The 13,253-nt window shown below is 50.2% G+C and overlaps 3 protein-coding genes across 3 annotated transcripts; 2 read left to right on the top strand and 1 right to left on the bottom strand.

The window, feature by feature from the left end:
* The first annotated feature begins 33 nt into the window (after nucleotides 1-33).
* Nucleotides 34-1,065, top strand: EDB93DRAFT_1121240 (Pre protein translocase subunit Sec66-domain-containing protein). The gene is made up of 4 exons (XM_041448539.1): nucleotides 34-151; nucleotides 207-599; nucleotides 655-911; nucleotides 965-1,065. The coding sequence occupies exons 1-4, from the start codon at nucleotides 61-63 to the stop codon at nucleotides 992-994; spliced, it is 771 nt and encodes a 256-aa protein (XP_041312134.1). The 5' UTR covers nucleotides 34-60; the 3' UTR covers nucleotides 995-1,065.
* Nucleotides 1,066-5,614, bottom strand: EDB93DRAFT_1121236 (uncharacterized protein). The gene is made up of 21 exons (XM_041448538.1): nucleotides 5,492-5,614; nucleotides 5,351-5,435; nucleotides 5,157-5,298; nucleotides 4,937-5,106; nucleotides 4,699-4,885; nucleotides 4,544-4,652; nucleotides 4,395-4,497; nucleotides 4,229-4,341; nucleotides 4,073-4,181; nucleotides 3,808-4,022; nucleotides 3,362-3,758; nucleotides 3,232-3,314; nucleotides 2,935-3,184; nucleotides 2,804-2,886; nucleotides 2,581-2,757; nucleotides 2,417-2,526; nucleotides 2,204-2,366; nucleotides 1,692-2,150; nucleotides 1,520-1,636; nucleotides 1,339-1,468; nucleotides 1,066-1,286 (listed from the first exon to the last, which is right to left on the bottom strand). The coding sequence occupies exons 1-21, from the start codon at nucleotides 5,492-5,494 to the stop codon at nucleotides 1,171-1,173; spliced, it is 3,321 nt and encodes a 1,106-aa protein (XP_041312133.1). The 5' UTR covers nucleotides 5,495-5,614; the 3' UTR covers nucleotides 1,066-1,170.
* A 1,486-nt stretch (nucleotides 5,615-7,100) lies between these two features.
* EDB93DRAFT_665308 (uncharacterized protein) lies at nucleotides 7,101-9,052 on the top strand. The gene is made up of 3 exons (XM_041457041.1): nucleotides 7,101-7,391; nucleotides 7,441-7,572; nucleotides 7,632-9,052. Exons 1-3 carry the CDS (start codon nucleotides 7,194-7,196, stop codon nucleotides 8,841-8,843), a joined length of 1,542 nt encoding a protein of 513 aa, XP_041312132.1. The 5' UTR covers nucleotides 7,101-7,193; the 3' UTR covers nucleotides 8,844-9,052.
* The last annotated feature ends 4,201 nt before the right edge of the window (nucleotides 9,053-13,253 follow it).

Below are 13,253 nucleotides of genomic sequence, written 5' to 3'. Positions count from 1 at the left end.
GAGTTGGCAACTGCAGCTTATTTAATTTCAATCGGTAAGTCCACGTCTCCAATTGCCATCATGGCTTCAGTCCTGGTCCCCGTTCTATACGTCGGAATAGTCGTTTCAAGTTTATTACTGTTCAGTCATTTCTACAGAAAACGCGATGCAGGTAAGAACCACAAGCAATTTCATGATCGTACATACTGACGTGTAACGTGTAACAGGCAAGCTTTACGAACCCTACTTTTCTTCGCATCCAGAACGCGATGTCTACGTTTCCTTACTGCAGAAGACCGACCCTCCAGCTAATGAGGCCCTTCTCAAAGCCGCTCTTGTTCGCCGTGCAATGACAGACGTCTCTCGTGTGGTTAGACTCCGTGAAGACAAGCCTGCTCTACAAAATCTTCTGCAAAAAGGGTCGATTGGCGATGACCTCTGGAACAGTCTTCTGCAAGCTGAGAAAGAGCTGGAAGCAGAAATTGTGGAGGTAGTCGCAGAAGCTAATACCTTTGTCGAAGGATGGGGAAGCATAATATTCCAGTCAGCCGGTGAGATGATCGCGAATGAGAAGATGCGCACCGTCTATGAGGAGACTTCGGCATCTAGAGAAATCAAACGTACTTGGTTTCACGTGTAATACCTGAGCGACTTTTTAAAAATTCTTCCTTTCAGAACAAAAGTATGGAAAAGTAGGTGCCAAGATCGACCTCCCTCAGGCAGTCCTCACGTCCGGACCGCCGCCACCTGGCCACCCTGCTCATGCTGCTGCGCTCGCAGCAGCTGCAGCTGGAAGTGCTCCAGGTTCTGCTCCTGGAACTCCTGTTAAGCCTCTGAATAGTCTTGCCCCACCCCGCGCCAGTAGTACAAAGGCGGAGAGCATAGCGTCAAGCGATGGCGAGAGTCATGATACCCCATCCACTTCAAAATCTGTAAGTATCACTTCCAAATCACTCTCAGCTAACTCAAGCCACATCACCCACAGTCCAAGAAGAGGGGCAAGAAACGGAAGTAAATCCTAGACGTCCATCCATACATACCTCGTCCGATTTATGCAATACACACTTGTCTTGCCGAAACGCGCGCGATTGCTGATACTGCATAAATTGAGACAAAAAAGTACAATGTGCTTAAGATAAAAGACGCCGCGCAGAACACAATCGTAGTCCAAACCGTACCCATCACTTCACATCAGCCTCTGATGACGATGGCCTTCTCGCCTGCTGTTCTTGCCTTGCCCGACTTGTCTATATGATCCAAACCAAGGACATCTTCGGGAGCGAATTTGTGTTCGTATATGGTGTCCTCTGCATCGTTGTTAGAAAACAACACTCTTTCGCAATAAAGTTAAGTGCTCACCATCCTCGATGTACGACGGTTGCTTGAAGGTAGCCACTTGGATTAGGGCAAACCGATACTTGGCAAAGTCCTTGTCTGATGCGCCTATTCGTGCCTGCAGACGTTTCTTTGTGTCCGCGAATTTTTCACCCTTGAATCGCTCGTTAAAATACAGTTATGGTCAAATGACAAAGATACTCGCAGATTTTACGACGAATCGGAAAGGCACACCATGTGTTCGTGCAACTTCCCTGTTGAAGTGGAAGACACTGATGGTCTTGCCAGTTTCGTCCGCTTCAAGTTCGTCTCGAGGTATTTCCTGTTTCACGTTTAAATCGCTGATAGGAAGAGACAATCAGCAGAAGCATGCATACCTCCGCATAAAGCTCAACAAGTTCGGGGATGTTTCCAATCATTTCAGAGCCCGTAAACTCCTTCTGGAACTTCCCATCTTTCGACACCTCAAAGACACGAATCTTGCCAGTCCCTCCAGGACTCAACGTTACTTGCTTCGCCAAGTGATCAGCAAGATCATGGACCGAGCTCGTCTTCGGCAACAGGAATGGGTATGAAGCCTCTTCTTTATTATGGATCCCCGTCCACATAATCTTGAGACTTCGTTTTGTCTCCAGCTCCACGATGCTTACATCCAGCTTCTCGTACAGAATGACGGTCGTCGTTGGATTGATATAACTCGGTACCATAATTTCCTGTATGCTCTGGTTGAGAGATCGCTTGAGGACAGATTTAGGTGATCCGTTTGTTGCGTGAGTCGTTGTGAATCGAAGCTTGATCGGATCATGTCTCAAAAACTCGCCAGCCTTCGTCGACATCTGGGCAAGTTGTCAGCTACTCAAGCCACTAACACGCTAGAAAGAGCACCGACCATGTCGTAATTGTGCTTCTTGCTGAGGATTAGACTAAACTCTGGGTGGTCGTGGTCTGGGTCCTCAAACTTTGGTCGGAAGATGATCATGACGCGGTTCTGGAGGAAGTCGTAAAATTGTATCGGGTTGGAATACATACCCTGGGCATCGAGGTCGTGTATCCTGACCAAGAATTGAATATAGATCGTCGGAAGTAAGGACTGAATACTCACTCTTTCTCGGAGTGGTCGACCTGGAAACAAATGACATCACCATCCTGAATCTCACTCTGAGCAAAAGTGAGCTTCTGCTTCATCAGTTCGATCATGCCAGGCTTGATTTCCTATAACCAATCAGGAGTAAGATCCAAACCCGAACGGCAAATGTGTTAGCGTACCTCGAACAACCTCAGAGGAGTGCCAGGTGCCCACCGCATCCGCTCATTAATCAAAGGGTGCAGATCCTGGACTTTGCTGTTCCTCGACACATACACCTTACCAATACCGAACAGAGTCTGCTTCGCCATGTCGAAGTGCTTCAGGAAAATCATGATGGACCCAGCTGGTGGCTCAGGCTGCAACGTATCAACGAAATCCCTGCAGCATATAACAACGACATACCTTGCTTGGATCGGGTATTATATCAAGATACAAGCGAAGATCATTCTGCCTTGCTGCCATATTATTGCGAATCACCTCGACAGCTACAGCAAGCATCAGAAATTGATAGCTGTGAAAGGACGAGAGCCTACTCAGCGTCGGTTCATTCTCAGGAATATGAGTATCAGGGCGAACAGTCTTGTTTTGACGGTTGACCAGAACCCAGAGGCGTATTTTGTTCTCCGGAAGGTTAAAGTGGCTCGCTACACGCGACTTGAAGGTACTGTAGGTTTCTTGCTTCAAAACACGGAAGCTCGGTAGCTCCGAAGGCGGCCAGTTCTTTTCATCAAAGGTAGCAAGATCAAAGCCTTCATGATGAGCGAATGTATCATCGGTGATGACCTAAGCTGACGTGAGCAGGAGGATAGGTAAACCAAACTATCACAAACCTTGGCCGTAAGGAAAAGATGCTGTTCCTCGCGTTCACGCTTCTTAGCTTCAATCTGTAGTCTCTCGTCCTCAAGTCGACGCTCTTTGATTATAGTCAGCAACATGTGTTATTACGTTACAGTGACTCACTGAGATGTGCCGGGGTATCCTCGTCCTTCCAAGTCGAAAGGATTTCATCAGTGGCCGATTCGCGAATATAGACCAACATATACGCGTTGGTGAACCTCTTCATGGCTCGTACTTGATTGCGTTGCAGTGGAGGAGTAATACCATTCAGAGGTTCGCCACCGTAGTTTTCCTCTAATACCTCGCGATCAGTGACTGGGGTGACCTTATCATCATCAAATTTCAGCCATCTCGTCTCCCGATCGGGTTTGATGAGTGCAAAGTAATGTCCGCCATATCGATCCCCTGAATGTACCAACACGCCATGCAACTTATAGTTCCATGACTGCGAACGATCGGCGTCCTCATCCAGGAATTCCGCGAGGTCGATTTCAAATGGGAATTCATGGCGATCGTTGATCTACAGGGGATTAATCGATGAGAATCACGGCTATACTTGTGCTACGAACCTTCGCCATCGCGTCACGTTGAATATCATATTCGAAACGCTTCAGTTGCAGATGGAGCACAGGAGGGAATGATTGGAAAAGGATTCCCTTCTTCGCATCTTGGAGACCAAACCCTTCAGCTTGATACTTATTCTCGCCCTCCATCATCTCAACAGCGACGTAGTCCTTGAATGATTCGTATAGGTTCTTCATTCCCTTAACGTTGAGAGAGATATCTGAATCAAATAACGCGTTAGATGTTGCTAGATAAGAGACTCTAGATTACCATTGAAGTCCTCAAATACAGATGATTCAAATTCGACGTTCACGCATTTGATGTAACTCTTCATCTTTCCGACGAAAAGCTTGGAGATTGCACCTTCGGCTTTCGTACCCTAGACGAGATGAGACACTGCAGGGCATATGATCCGAATTCTGATACCTTCATCTTGGTCTCCAACTTATCTTGGAGCACGCGATTAAATTCCTGAACGTCATGTTGTTGATCAGAGTCAAATGACTTCCATCCAAACGATTTCGTCAATTCCGTGGTTCCTGATGAATTGCATTTTGGAAAGGATCACAGAGCGAATCAGCGTGATACATACCAACAGGTTGATCTGATGTCTGGAGATGATAAAATACACGTTGCAGGGCGAGAGGTACGCTTTCAGTAGGGTGTTCGTCTTCTGTTGGTATTTGGTACACAGCCTAAAAGCCACGTTAGCTGAATAATACATGTCAACGCCACACTCACCTTTCGGAAGTAGCGCGTGCAGAAAAGAGATTGGAGAAGGGAGTTCATGTAACACGTCGCGCCTTGGTTCTTCAAGCCAACGTAGCCAGTCTCCTTCTTGGAGTCATAGCTGGACGGACTAAATAAGGGCTGAGATGAGCTGGATGAATACGCACTTGACAAAATTGTGCCACAAGACGCCGGTAGGATCCTCGAGTACGCGAACATAAACAGTAACATCGGCTGACTCATCCTCGATGGTCGGACGGGAATGACCTTCTTGGATATTGAAGAGTTTACGCAGCTCACTGAAGCGGGTGAAGCCCCAGTCGCATTCCTCGGCGATAAAGCGATGGTGAGCATCTATTGAATAGTTGTATTTTTGAGCAAGTGAAATGAAATGATAGAACTCACGGCTGACTGTGAATATAGTAGGGTCGTGGGGATTGGAAATGACGAGTGCGAACTGGGCACATGCATGCCAACCTTCTGGGGACTTCTTCGGATCAGCGTAATCGAGGTAAACGGAGACGGTGTCATTAGGGGGTGCATTAGAATTTCCAAAGGGAAATAATAGTATGCGCCTATTAAGAAATGTGAGAGCGAGGGGAAGAGTGGGTTCTGATAGACTGACCATTTGTGACCGCCGCATTCAAAGTCAGGACTTGTAAGCCTCTTTTCTAATTTCTTCCAGTTGTTTATCCGCCAAGTATAAACCTGAAAATCTTTGACATCATGCCCTAGGTCTGGCATGTGCTTGGATGCAAAAGCTTGGTCTATATGTGATGATATGAAGGTGTGAGTTGATATAGAGGAAAGAGAGCTTACGATCGCGAACGGAAACGAGCTCATCAATGATCTCCATGGAAGGACCGCCGTTTACTTTTTCGTCCAGATGATCCATGGTAACACTCTTGTGTGGCTGAAATGTGAGTCTGGGGATTGTAGGAAAGGTATGATGAGACATACCATGCAAGGGGGCAGATGAGCGACAATTCAGAGGGAGGCGTATTGAGATATAAGCTGATGCTACCGCGAAAGAGGATAATCCGTGACAATATGATACTCCAAAGTGACACTAGCGAGTGAAGTGACGAAGGTCGGTGGGAATCGGTCATAGGGAATCGCTCTCGTAAGCAAACCCCTCTATAAAAAGTTCGACCCCTCCATTGTCAAACTCGATCTTTTTTTTCATCAACGATGTACTACGTTCGTTTGCGACAACTTTCAGAGTGATCCCACACGATCCTTAAATTGTCTCGACAGGGTTGACCTCAGTGTCACCACCAGCCTTTCCGCTGCTTCACTGTCGGTAATGAGTCAAAATCGTGTAAAAGCAGGTCGGACGGACTTTTGGATTGTTCCCAGTTTTGTTTTGAGACTGGGGGCTATTCCTCCAAAACTCTCTGACGGTGCCATGATCACTTGGTGACGACGTAGGACCTTTCTCTCGTCGTTGCTCTTGGTCGATGGCGGACATCACCATGTACTATTATTTATTACTTGAATGAAATCTTGCCCTTGACCCATGCATGCCATGCGTGTTTGAGCATTTACTCAGAATGAACTGACTTTGGTAATCAAATCCAAAGTTTGGTTCCCATCATAAGCAATATTATTAAATGGAAGTTTCATACTAACGGATGCCTCATGTCGACGGGTCGGCACTTGTCAGGTCTCTCTTTCTTATTCTTCTACTCGTTCCATTTCCCAAGAACTGGATCCTGGCTTTTGTCTGAATGGCCACTCGAAGACGAGAAGACCGTCTTCATGACGATCGTTACAAACTTTGGCCAACAGAGAAATCTACTGACCGCGACTACGACCAACGCCGTCATCGCGAATCTAGTAGGTCTCGTGCTCATCCTCAGTACTCTTCCACTGCACCTTCTCCCTCATATCACCCGGCGCCATCATCAACCAGCAAAACACGTTCTTCTTCTGCCCAGTACCCATCTACAGGTCATCATTCGGCCACACCTTACCAGACTCTTGCACCCCTTCAACCATCCAACACCAAGGGTTATCCTCAAACGGCTTCTTCACGCCGCCACCAGCCAGAACCCATTGACTCCAGATCTCATCGACGGCATGCTCCAACCCCAAAGTCATCATATGAACAAGTCTCCGGCGCCGAAGACGTTGCAAGATCCTCCAGGCAAACTTATTCTTCCCGTCCTCTCCAACCCCAAACTACCGCGAATTCAATGACACCTTCTACTAATTGGCTTTCATCCGCTCAAGATATCTACTCTAAACGATCGAAAGATCGTGACCAGGAACGTGAAAGACATCGAGAAATGGAGAAAGAACGCGACAGAGAAAGGGCTAGTGCTGAACTCGAAAGGCATCGTGAAAGACACAGATCTGAACAACATCGGGAGAAGGAAAAGGCAGACAGGCAGAGGGAGCAAACTAGGCACAGACGTGAAAAGAAGATCGAGTCAGACTCTGAAGGCCTCGTGTACTCAGACAAAGCTTCCATCTCTGGCAGGGAAGCCTATCAGCCCTCCATTCGCGAGTCTATCACCGGTCACAGACGACATCGTACAGAAGATGGAGTCTCATCTGTATGTCCAACTGACTTTATACGGCTGCATGATGCTGATACTGCGCCAAGGCCCGCCGACCTCATGCTGACTCTTCACACAACCAAACTTCTGCTGTTCACATGCAGTCTACAGGTCCCCAGCAAGAGGCTATATCTCAGAGTAATACAGCGGGCGCAGGGAGCAATCCACCGCCCGCCCCTCGCGTAATGCCTGTCTACCTTCCTCATAAACCTTCCAAACCACAGCATGAGCGGCATACGTCATTAGCTATGCAAGGAGCTCAATCAGGCAGTGACACTGAACGAGCTTCTCTGAAAGTAAGACATCCAAACAACCTTGTTTAGCTCCCTTGACCTTTTTTGTCAGCACCGCATGGAGAGAAATCACTCGGGAGGTCCCGTACAGAGAGGTGATGGGTATCAAACGAATGCCGTAAGGGAGAGACAGGGCCAAGACACCCCCCTGGGTCCGCGTGAGGATGCCAAGTCCAAATCAGAGGTGTGTCCAGCAGCCTTGACGACTGAATGATGGAGCTGATTGTGATAATCACCGCCAAGTATACCTCAACCCAGGGCACATATCATGACTCGCGGCAGCCCCTGAAGCCTACATCAATTCACACTGTCGATATACCCCTTATTACGCCAGGCTTTAACTCGTCACCTTTGCCACACGAATCACGAGCACATGTGGGTACCATACCTGTTCTTGTCGCAGGAGAGGGCCCTGCCGATCGCAAGGCTCACGATGTACTTTACAAGTCACAATCACCTTCACATAAAGATGAACTGCATGGTGCAGGTCATCCTCATGCATCATCCCTCGCATCCGCGGTGAAGCCGTCTAATGGCAGATCACAATCTTCTGAAGTCCCCCGTAGCCGGCCGGAGCAGCCCCAACCAGAACGATCTCGTACAGATCCTGTAGCAGTTGATCTGTTGCATGGCCGCCATCATCGGCCCGAAGACCTCACACCTCCCCGATACCCTCAAATCAGTGCACCAGTGGAAAACCAGCCCTCTCAACCGCGTTCACACAAGACATCATTCTCCAATCCTCCAGCTGTATCTGGTCCAAGACCTCAACGTTCCTCTTCGGTCGCAGATCATCAGAATGAGCCGAATAGACAGACATCACTTGGTCCGGTGACTTCCAGCCAGCCACCTGCTCACAAGACCAACTCGAGTCCACCTAAGATTGGGTCAGGTTATGGATCCCTCCCTTCTGCATGCCCAACCCCTATGAGCTCACAGGCTCCCCTTGTATCTGGAACCCAGGGCAATAACGCGACAGTCATTCAACAGTCACCACCCACACCTGCTGTCCATTCAACATCGATGAACACCTCACAAACGATGATGATGGCATCACAACCTTCTCGTGCACCACGAACTTCGCTCGATCGTCCAGAACCCCAAGTCGTCGCTCCTCGCATGACGACCGCTCAGATATCCAATGGGAGTACGGTCAAATCATCCTGGGTCGTACAAACCGCTCAACCGCTCAAGGACAGTTACGTGGCTAGGGAAGAGAAGCACTTAGGTTCTAATGGCTCACATCGTCAGCTCGATCCGCCCGCGGTAGCTCATCCACAACTGCGCGAAGTCCTTTCTCAAGATCCCCCTGCAAACCGTTCAGCTCCAAGTCCGAATTTCTCGCTGCGGTCGTCGCCTTATGGCACGCCAAAGGATGTGTACGCTGCCGGGACACCTCGGCGCTCTCCAGATAGTTCACCTCGCATGTCGAAGGACAAAGAGGTGCGTAGATAGAGGCTATGTTCCCTGGTTTAACTCACGCAGAACACGCAGGAGCAGTTCAAACACAATCTCCTTCCTGCACCTCCGCAGATTGCGGTAATAGGAGCTACGCCATTGTCGGAGAACCAGGAATTGCCTCATAAACCTCCACACAACTCTGGTTTCCTCGCACCGTCTTACTCAGCGCCTTCACGAGTATCGAGAACTACATCTGGGAGTCGGGACCATCCTACACCGGTGCAGGTGCAGCCACAGATAGCTCACAATCATGCTGTTAGTTCCACTGCGTCATCTCAGCAGCCTTCGGGGCCTGTGGTGCAGCAAGCACCGTCTTCGTCATCGTATGGCAGTCTTCCAGCGCCATCATTCCCGGCGCCTTCAGGGATCTCGAGGACGACGTCCGGCAGCCGCGACCATCCGCAGACGCCAATGGTTCATACTCATACTATTGGCTCTGTCGCATCGCATCAGCAGACTCCCGCGCTTCCATTGCAGTCTGTGACATCGCAGACTCCAGTATCCCCACACGGCAGTCTTCCTGCACCATCGTACCCAGCGCCTTCGCAGATCTCCAGGACAACGTCCGGTAGCCGTGACCATCCACCGAACACGCAACAGCAGACAGTTCATACACATCCTCTTGTTTCTACTCAGCAGACTCCTGAGCGTCCATTACCGCCTGTGGTATTGCCTTCGCAGATCTCAAGGACAACGTCTAGCAGCCGTGAATATCCCTCGCAGCAGGCGGTTCCTAGTGTTGGTTCTACAGTGTCGCACCAGAAGACTCCTGGGTCTGCTCAATCCGCAGTGTTGCCTTTGCAGGTCTCGAGGACAATATCTGGCAGTCGTGAACATCCCTCGCACGGGCAGGACACCATAGCGGCACACCAGCAGAGTCCTGGGTTTTCGTCCCAATCTCTGGCACCACAAGCTCCAGCATCACCGTATGACAGTCTTCCTGCACCATCGTACCCAGCGCCTTCGCAGATCTCGAGGACAACGTCCGGCAGCCATGACCATCCGCAGCCACAGACGGTCCATCCTATTGGTTCTACAGGGATGCACCAACAGAATCCTAGGTTTTTATTCCAGTCTGCGATGTCGCAGACTCCGTCTCTCTCATCGTACGGTCAACTTGCTTCTGCTGGACAGTTTTCTCCCCCACCTCTACCGGTTCCACCACCAAGAGTACCAGGGATTGACATCCCAGAGGACATTTTCCCTGTTAGGCTGGCACCTAGTAATCCCGCTGGAATGAACCCTACGCCCACGAGCTCTGCCACTCCGTTGCAGCTCGCTCCAGCTTCAGTTGCCGCTCATACCTCGGCTATCGCTTCCTCTATTGAGCCTTCATCGCCCAATGGACATGTCGATTCCAACAAGAGCAAGCCTGGGATGGGTGTGGGAGTGGGTGCTGCGCCTGCGACCGCAAGTTCCGTGTACCAAAAGGCTGCTGCTGCACCTGCTATGTCTCGCGAAGCTTCTCTACCTGCACCGCCATCGCCATTTGCGGGTACGGGTCCTACTAGTGGAGTTAATCACAGCATATCAGGTTCACAGCACCCTCCATCGAGCCAGGGAGCGCCTGCAAGCGTATATCCACCTACCAATCCTGCTCCTCGGTTGACAAGGCCCAAAGTTACCATAGAGGAAGTCCCCGAGTCTCCACAGTTCGGGAATAAGTGGACTACGAGTCCTTTGCAGACGCAGGTTCCGGCTCAGGGTTCTGAGGCTCCCGTCCCTCCCTCGAGTGTTCCTACTGCCAAGTCTTCGGATTTGAATGCTCATGGGAAGGCACTACCTCCAGTGAAGCCCAGCCCCGGTGTGCAGGCTACGTCAAGCGTGCAGTCTAATCCGACTGTGAAGCCTAGCCCCAATATGCTGGCTACCCCGAGCGTCCAACCTACCCCCACTGTGAAGCCCAGCAGTGTGCAGGCTACGTCAAGCGTTCAGTCTAATCCGACTGTGAAGCCCAGCCCCAATATGCTGGCTACCCCGAGCGTCCAACCTACCCCCACTGTGAAGCCCAGCAGTGTGCAGGCTACGTCAAGCGTGCAGTCTAATCCCACTGTGAAGCCTAGTTCCAATGTGCAAGCTACTCCAAGCGTATATCCTACTCCTACTGTGAAGTCTAGTCCCAGTGTGCAACCTACTCCCACCGCCATAGCGTCAACTCCACCCCATGCTCCTCCTGCACCCTCGACTCAACAGCACACACACGCTTCTGCATCTTCTCGTGCCCCGTTCTCTGCTCCGCCAACGCAGACTACCTTTGCCCCATCGCACCAAGATCCTGTTCATCGGACAACATCGTCTGGTGGACAGCCTCGAGGGTACCAACGGTCGACTGATGCGCAGTCAAGCGCGAAAGCACCTCCTACATACACAAGCGCATCATCTATTGCAGTGCAAGGTGCTCGACAAGTTCCTCAGCTACTGAATGTTGCTCAGAGTGTTTCTATAGATGCTGCATCCAAAGGGAAATCATACGCTGCGACCCCTACTACGACTGTGACCGCCCCCCACCTTCAGAATTTACCAACTGCGGAGACCCACACAAAATCTCATTCATCTCGACCTCTTACCAGCGCATCAGCTGCCGCAGCGCAAACTACTCGACCAGTTGCTCCACAGTTGAACTCTACTCAGAGCGTTCCTGTTGACGTTGCATTCAAAGGTAGCAGACAATATGCTGCAGTTGCTGCGTCGGCTGTCGCATCTCACCCTCATAATGCAGAGGTCCACACAAAAACTTATCCCTCTCGTCCCGTTGTACCTCCCGTAACTATTCCTCAAGGTCCCAGCGTCCGTGCGGCTGCCAGCACTCCCTCTGCGAAAACCCAAATGCAGGACCCTCCTAATATCAGTGATTCTACTCGCTATCGTGGTTTGCTTTCCTCTGCTTCTCGTTATGCCTCAGCCATGAACCCATTATACCCTGCATCTCATCGTCACGCTACTCCAGCGAGCGCCAACCAACAACTCAAACCCTCGCAACATCCTATACCCCATCATCGAACTGTATCATTACCCACTCCGCAACCTGATTCCGCATCTAATGTCAACTCACGTCCTCCCTCTCCTCGTAAAATCTCTCAGCCTTTGGTCAACTCCAGTGCCACGTCAACACAACCTTTTCCCAGTTCTTTGCAAGGAAACGTTTCGTCTCGCCCCTCCAAGACAGCCGAACCTTCGTGGGCTGCCCGTGTTGCAGTCTCAGGACATCCATCTACACCTGCTCCGTCCCGAGCTCATTTGCCACCAGCTATGAATCGTACATTCTCCCATGAGTCCGAGATGCTGATGACGCCTTCCTCTATTGCACCCTCAATGCCTAAGACACCACAAACACCGCATACGAGTTTTACGTCTCCACACCAAGTAACTGCGCCCCCGATGAGGCAGAGGCAGGTGTCAACAGAATCTAAGGAGTCGAAGAAAAAGCCGGGTGGTTTCCTTGGAGGGTTGTTCAGGACCATGTCTGGGTCTGGCTCTTCTAAACCTCTCGAGAGTCCCGTTGTTCGATGTCCAAAGCTATCCATGGAGCAGCACAAGTCTCCGGTGATTGTAGCACCGCCCATCCAGCACTCTAAATCGTCCTCTTCGCCCAAGGAATCAAAGGATAAGATTGTGACTTGTGCACTTCCTGCCCACACGATGCAGACTACGGCTCTTCCACCCCCATCAGCGTCGACTCAACCCAAGGCATCAAAAGAGAGAGCCAGGAGGCACCCTGAGATTACCATTTCATCTGCACATCCTCATCGTGACCGCAAGCATCCTTCGTCCAATGTATTCTCTCCGTTCAGTTTCCTGACTAGCAAGAGAAATCGCACCATGTCTGGAGCATCTCTCGACGTATGTGATGGAAATACTGCAGTACGTATGATTTTCATATTCTCCGATGTCGAGTCTCATCATGATTCACACAGACGAACACTGTGATCGGGTCCCCGGCTCATTCTGCCGTCAGTCAAGTTCAGCCTCTTCCGCCTATGGTGCCGCCACCTTCGCGCGATCCGATGGTGGCGACTAGCCAGTGGAGGGATAGAGAAGAGGCGGAGCAGAAGAGACGGAAGAAAAATCGACCTCGGCCAGGAGTGACCTTTGATGTTGAGGAAGACCTACCTGACCCTTACCCTGGGGCTCTAGGCAAGCAAAAAGGCGCACGGCTGGTTCGGCGCAAAACTGGTCCGTTCTTCGACTCCTGGACCTCGCTGACGCATGATATATGGTTGTCAATCTATGTTTGAAGTATCTTACTATTGTGGACGCGAATTATGGCGAACGGCGTGCGCAGATATAATGTAAAGTATTTATATAATGAAGGGCATGCCAGTAATCCTATTCCAACAAAGGATAATTTTATTCCGAGTCTCTCAGTGAAGTTATCCGAGATTTCTTACTGTTTGTTTGCTATGT

The sequence above is a fragment of the Suillus bovinus genome (assembly GCF_016758785.1).
Source record: "Suillus bovinus strain UH-Sbo-P2 chromosome Unknown EDB93scaffold_5, whole genome shotgun sequence".
NCBI lineage: Eukaryota > Fungi > Basidiomycota > Agaricomycetes > Boletales > Suillaceae > Suillus > Suillus bovinus.
This window is presented reverse-complemented; position numbering and strand designations above follow the sequence as displayed.

Bases quoted from the DNA above. Each gene is read 5' to 3' on its own strand.
- EDB93DRAFT_665308 (XM_041457041.1), top strand. From the start codon at position 7,194: ATGCAGTCTACAGGTCCCCAGCAAGAGGCTATATCTCAGAGTAATACA. The intron at 7,392-7,440 runs GTAAGACATCCA...CTTTTTTGTCAG, and splicing joins CTGAACGAGCTTCTCTGAAA to CACCGCATGGAGAGAAATCA. The intron at 7,573-7,631 runs GTGTGTCCAGCA...ATCACCGCCAAG, and splicing joins ATGCCAAGTCCAAATCAGAG to TATACCTCAACCCAGGGCAC.
- EDB93DRAFT_1121240 (XM_041448539.1), top strand. From the start codon at position 61: ATGGCTTCAGTCCTGGTCCCCGTTCTATACGTCGGAATAGTCGTTTCA. The intron at 152-206 runs GTAAGAACCACA...AACGTGTAACAG, and splicing joins CTACAGAAAACGCGATGCAG to GCAAGCTTTACGAACCCTAC. The intron at 912-964 runs GTAAGTATCACT...CATCACCCACAG, and splicing joins CCCCATCCACTTCAAAATCT to TCCAAGAAGAGGGGCAAGAA.
- EDB93DRAFT_1121236 (XM_041448538.1), bottom strand. The intron at 3,759-3,807 runs GTTCGTAGCACA...AATCCCCTGTAG, and splicing joins AACGTGACGCGATGGCGAAG to ATCAACGATCGCCATGAATT. The intron at 2,758-2,803 runs GTATGTCGTTGT...GATACGTTGCAG, and splicing joins TAATACCCGATCCAAGCAAG to CCTGAGCCACCAGCTGGGTC.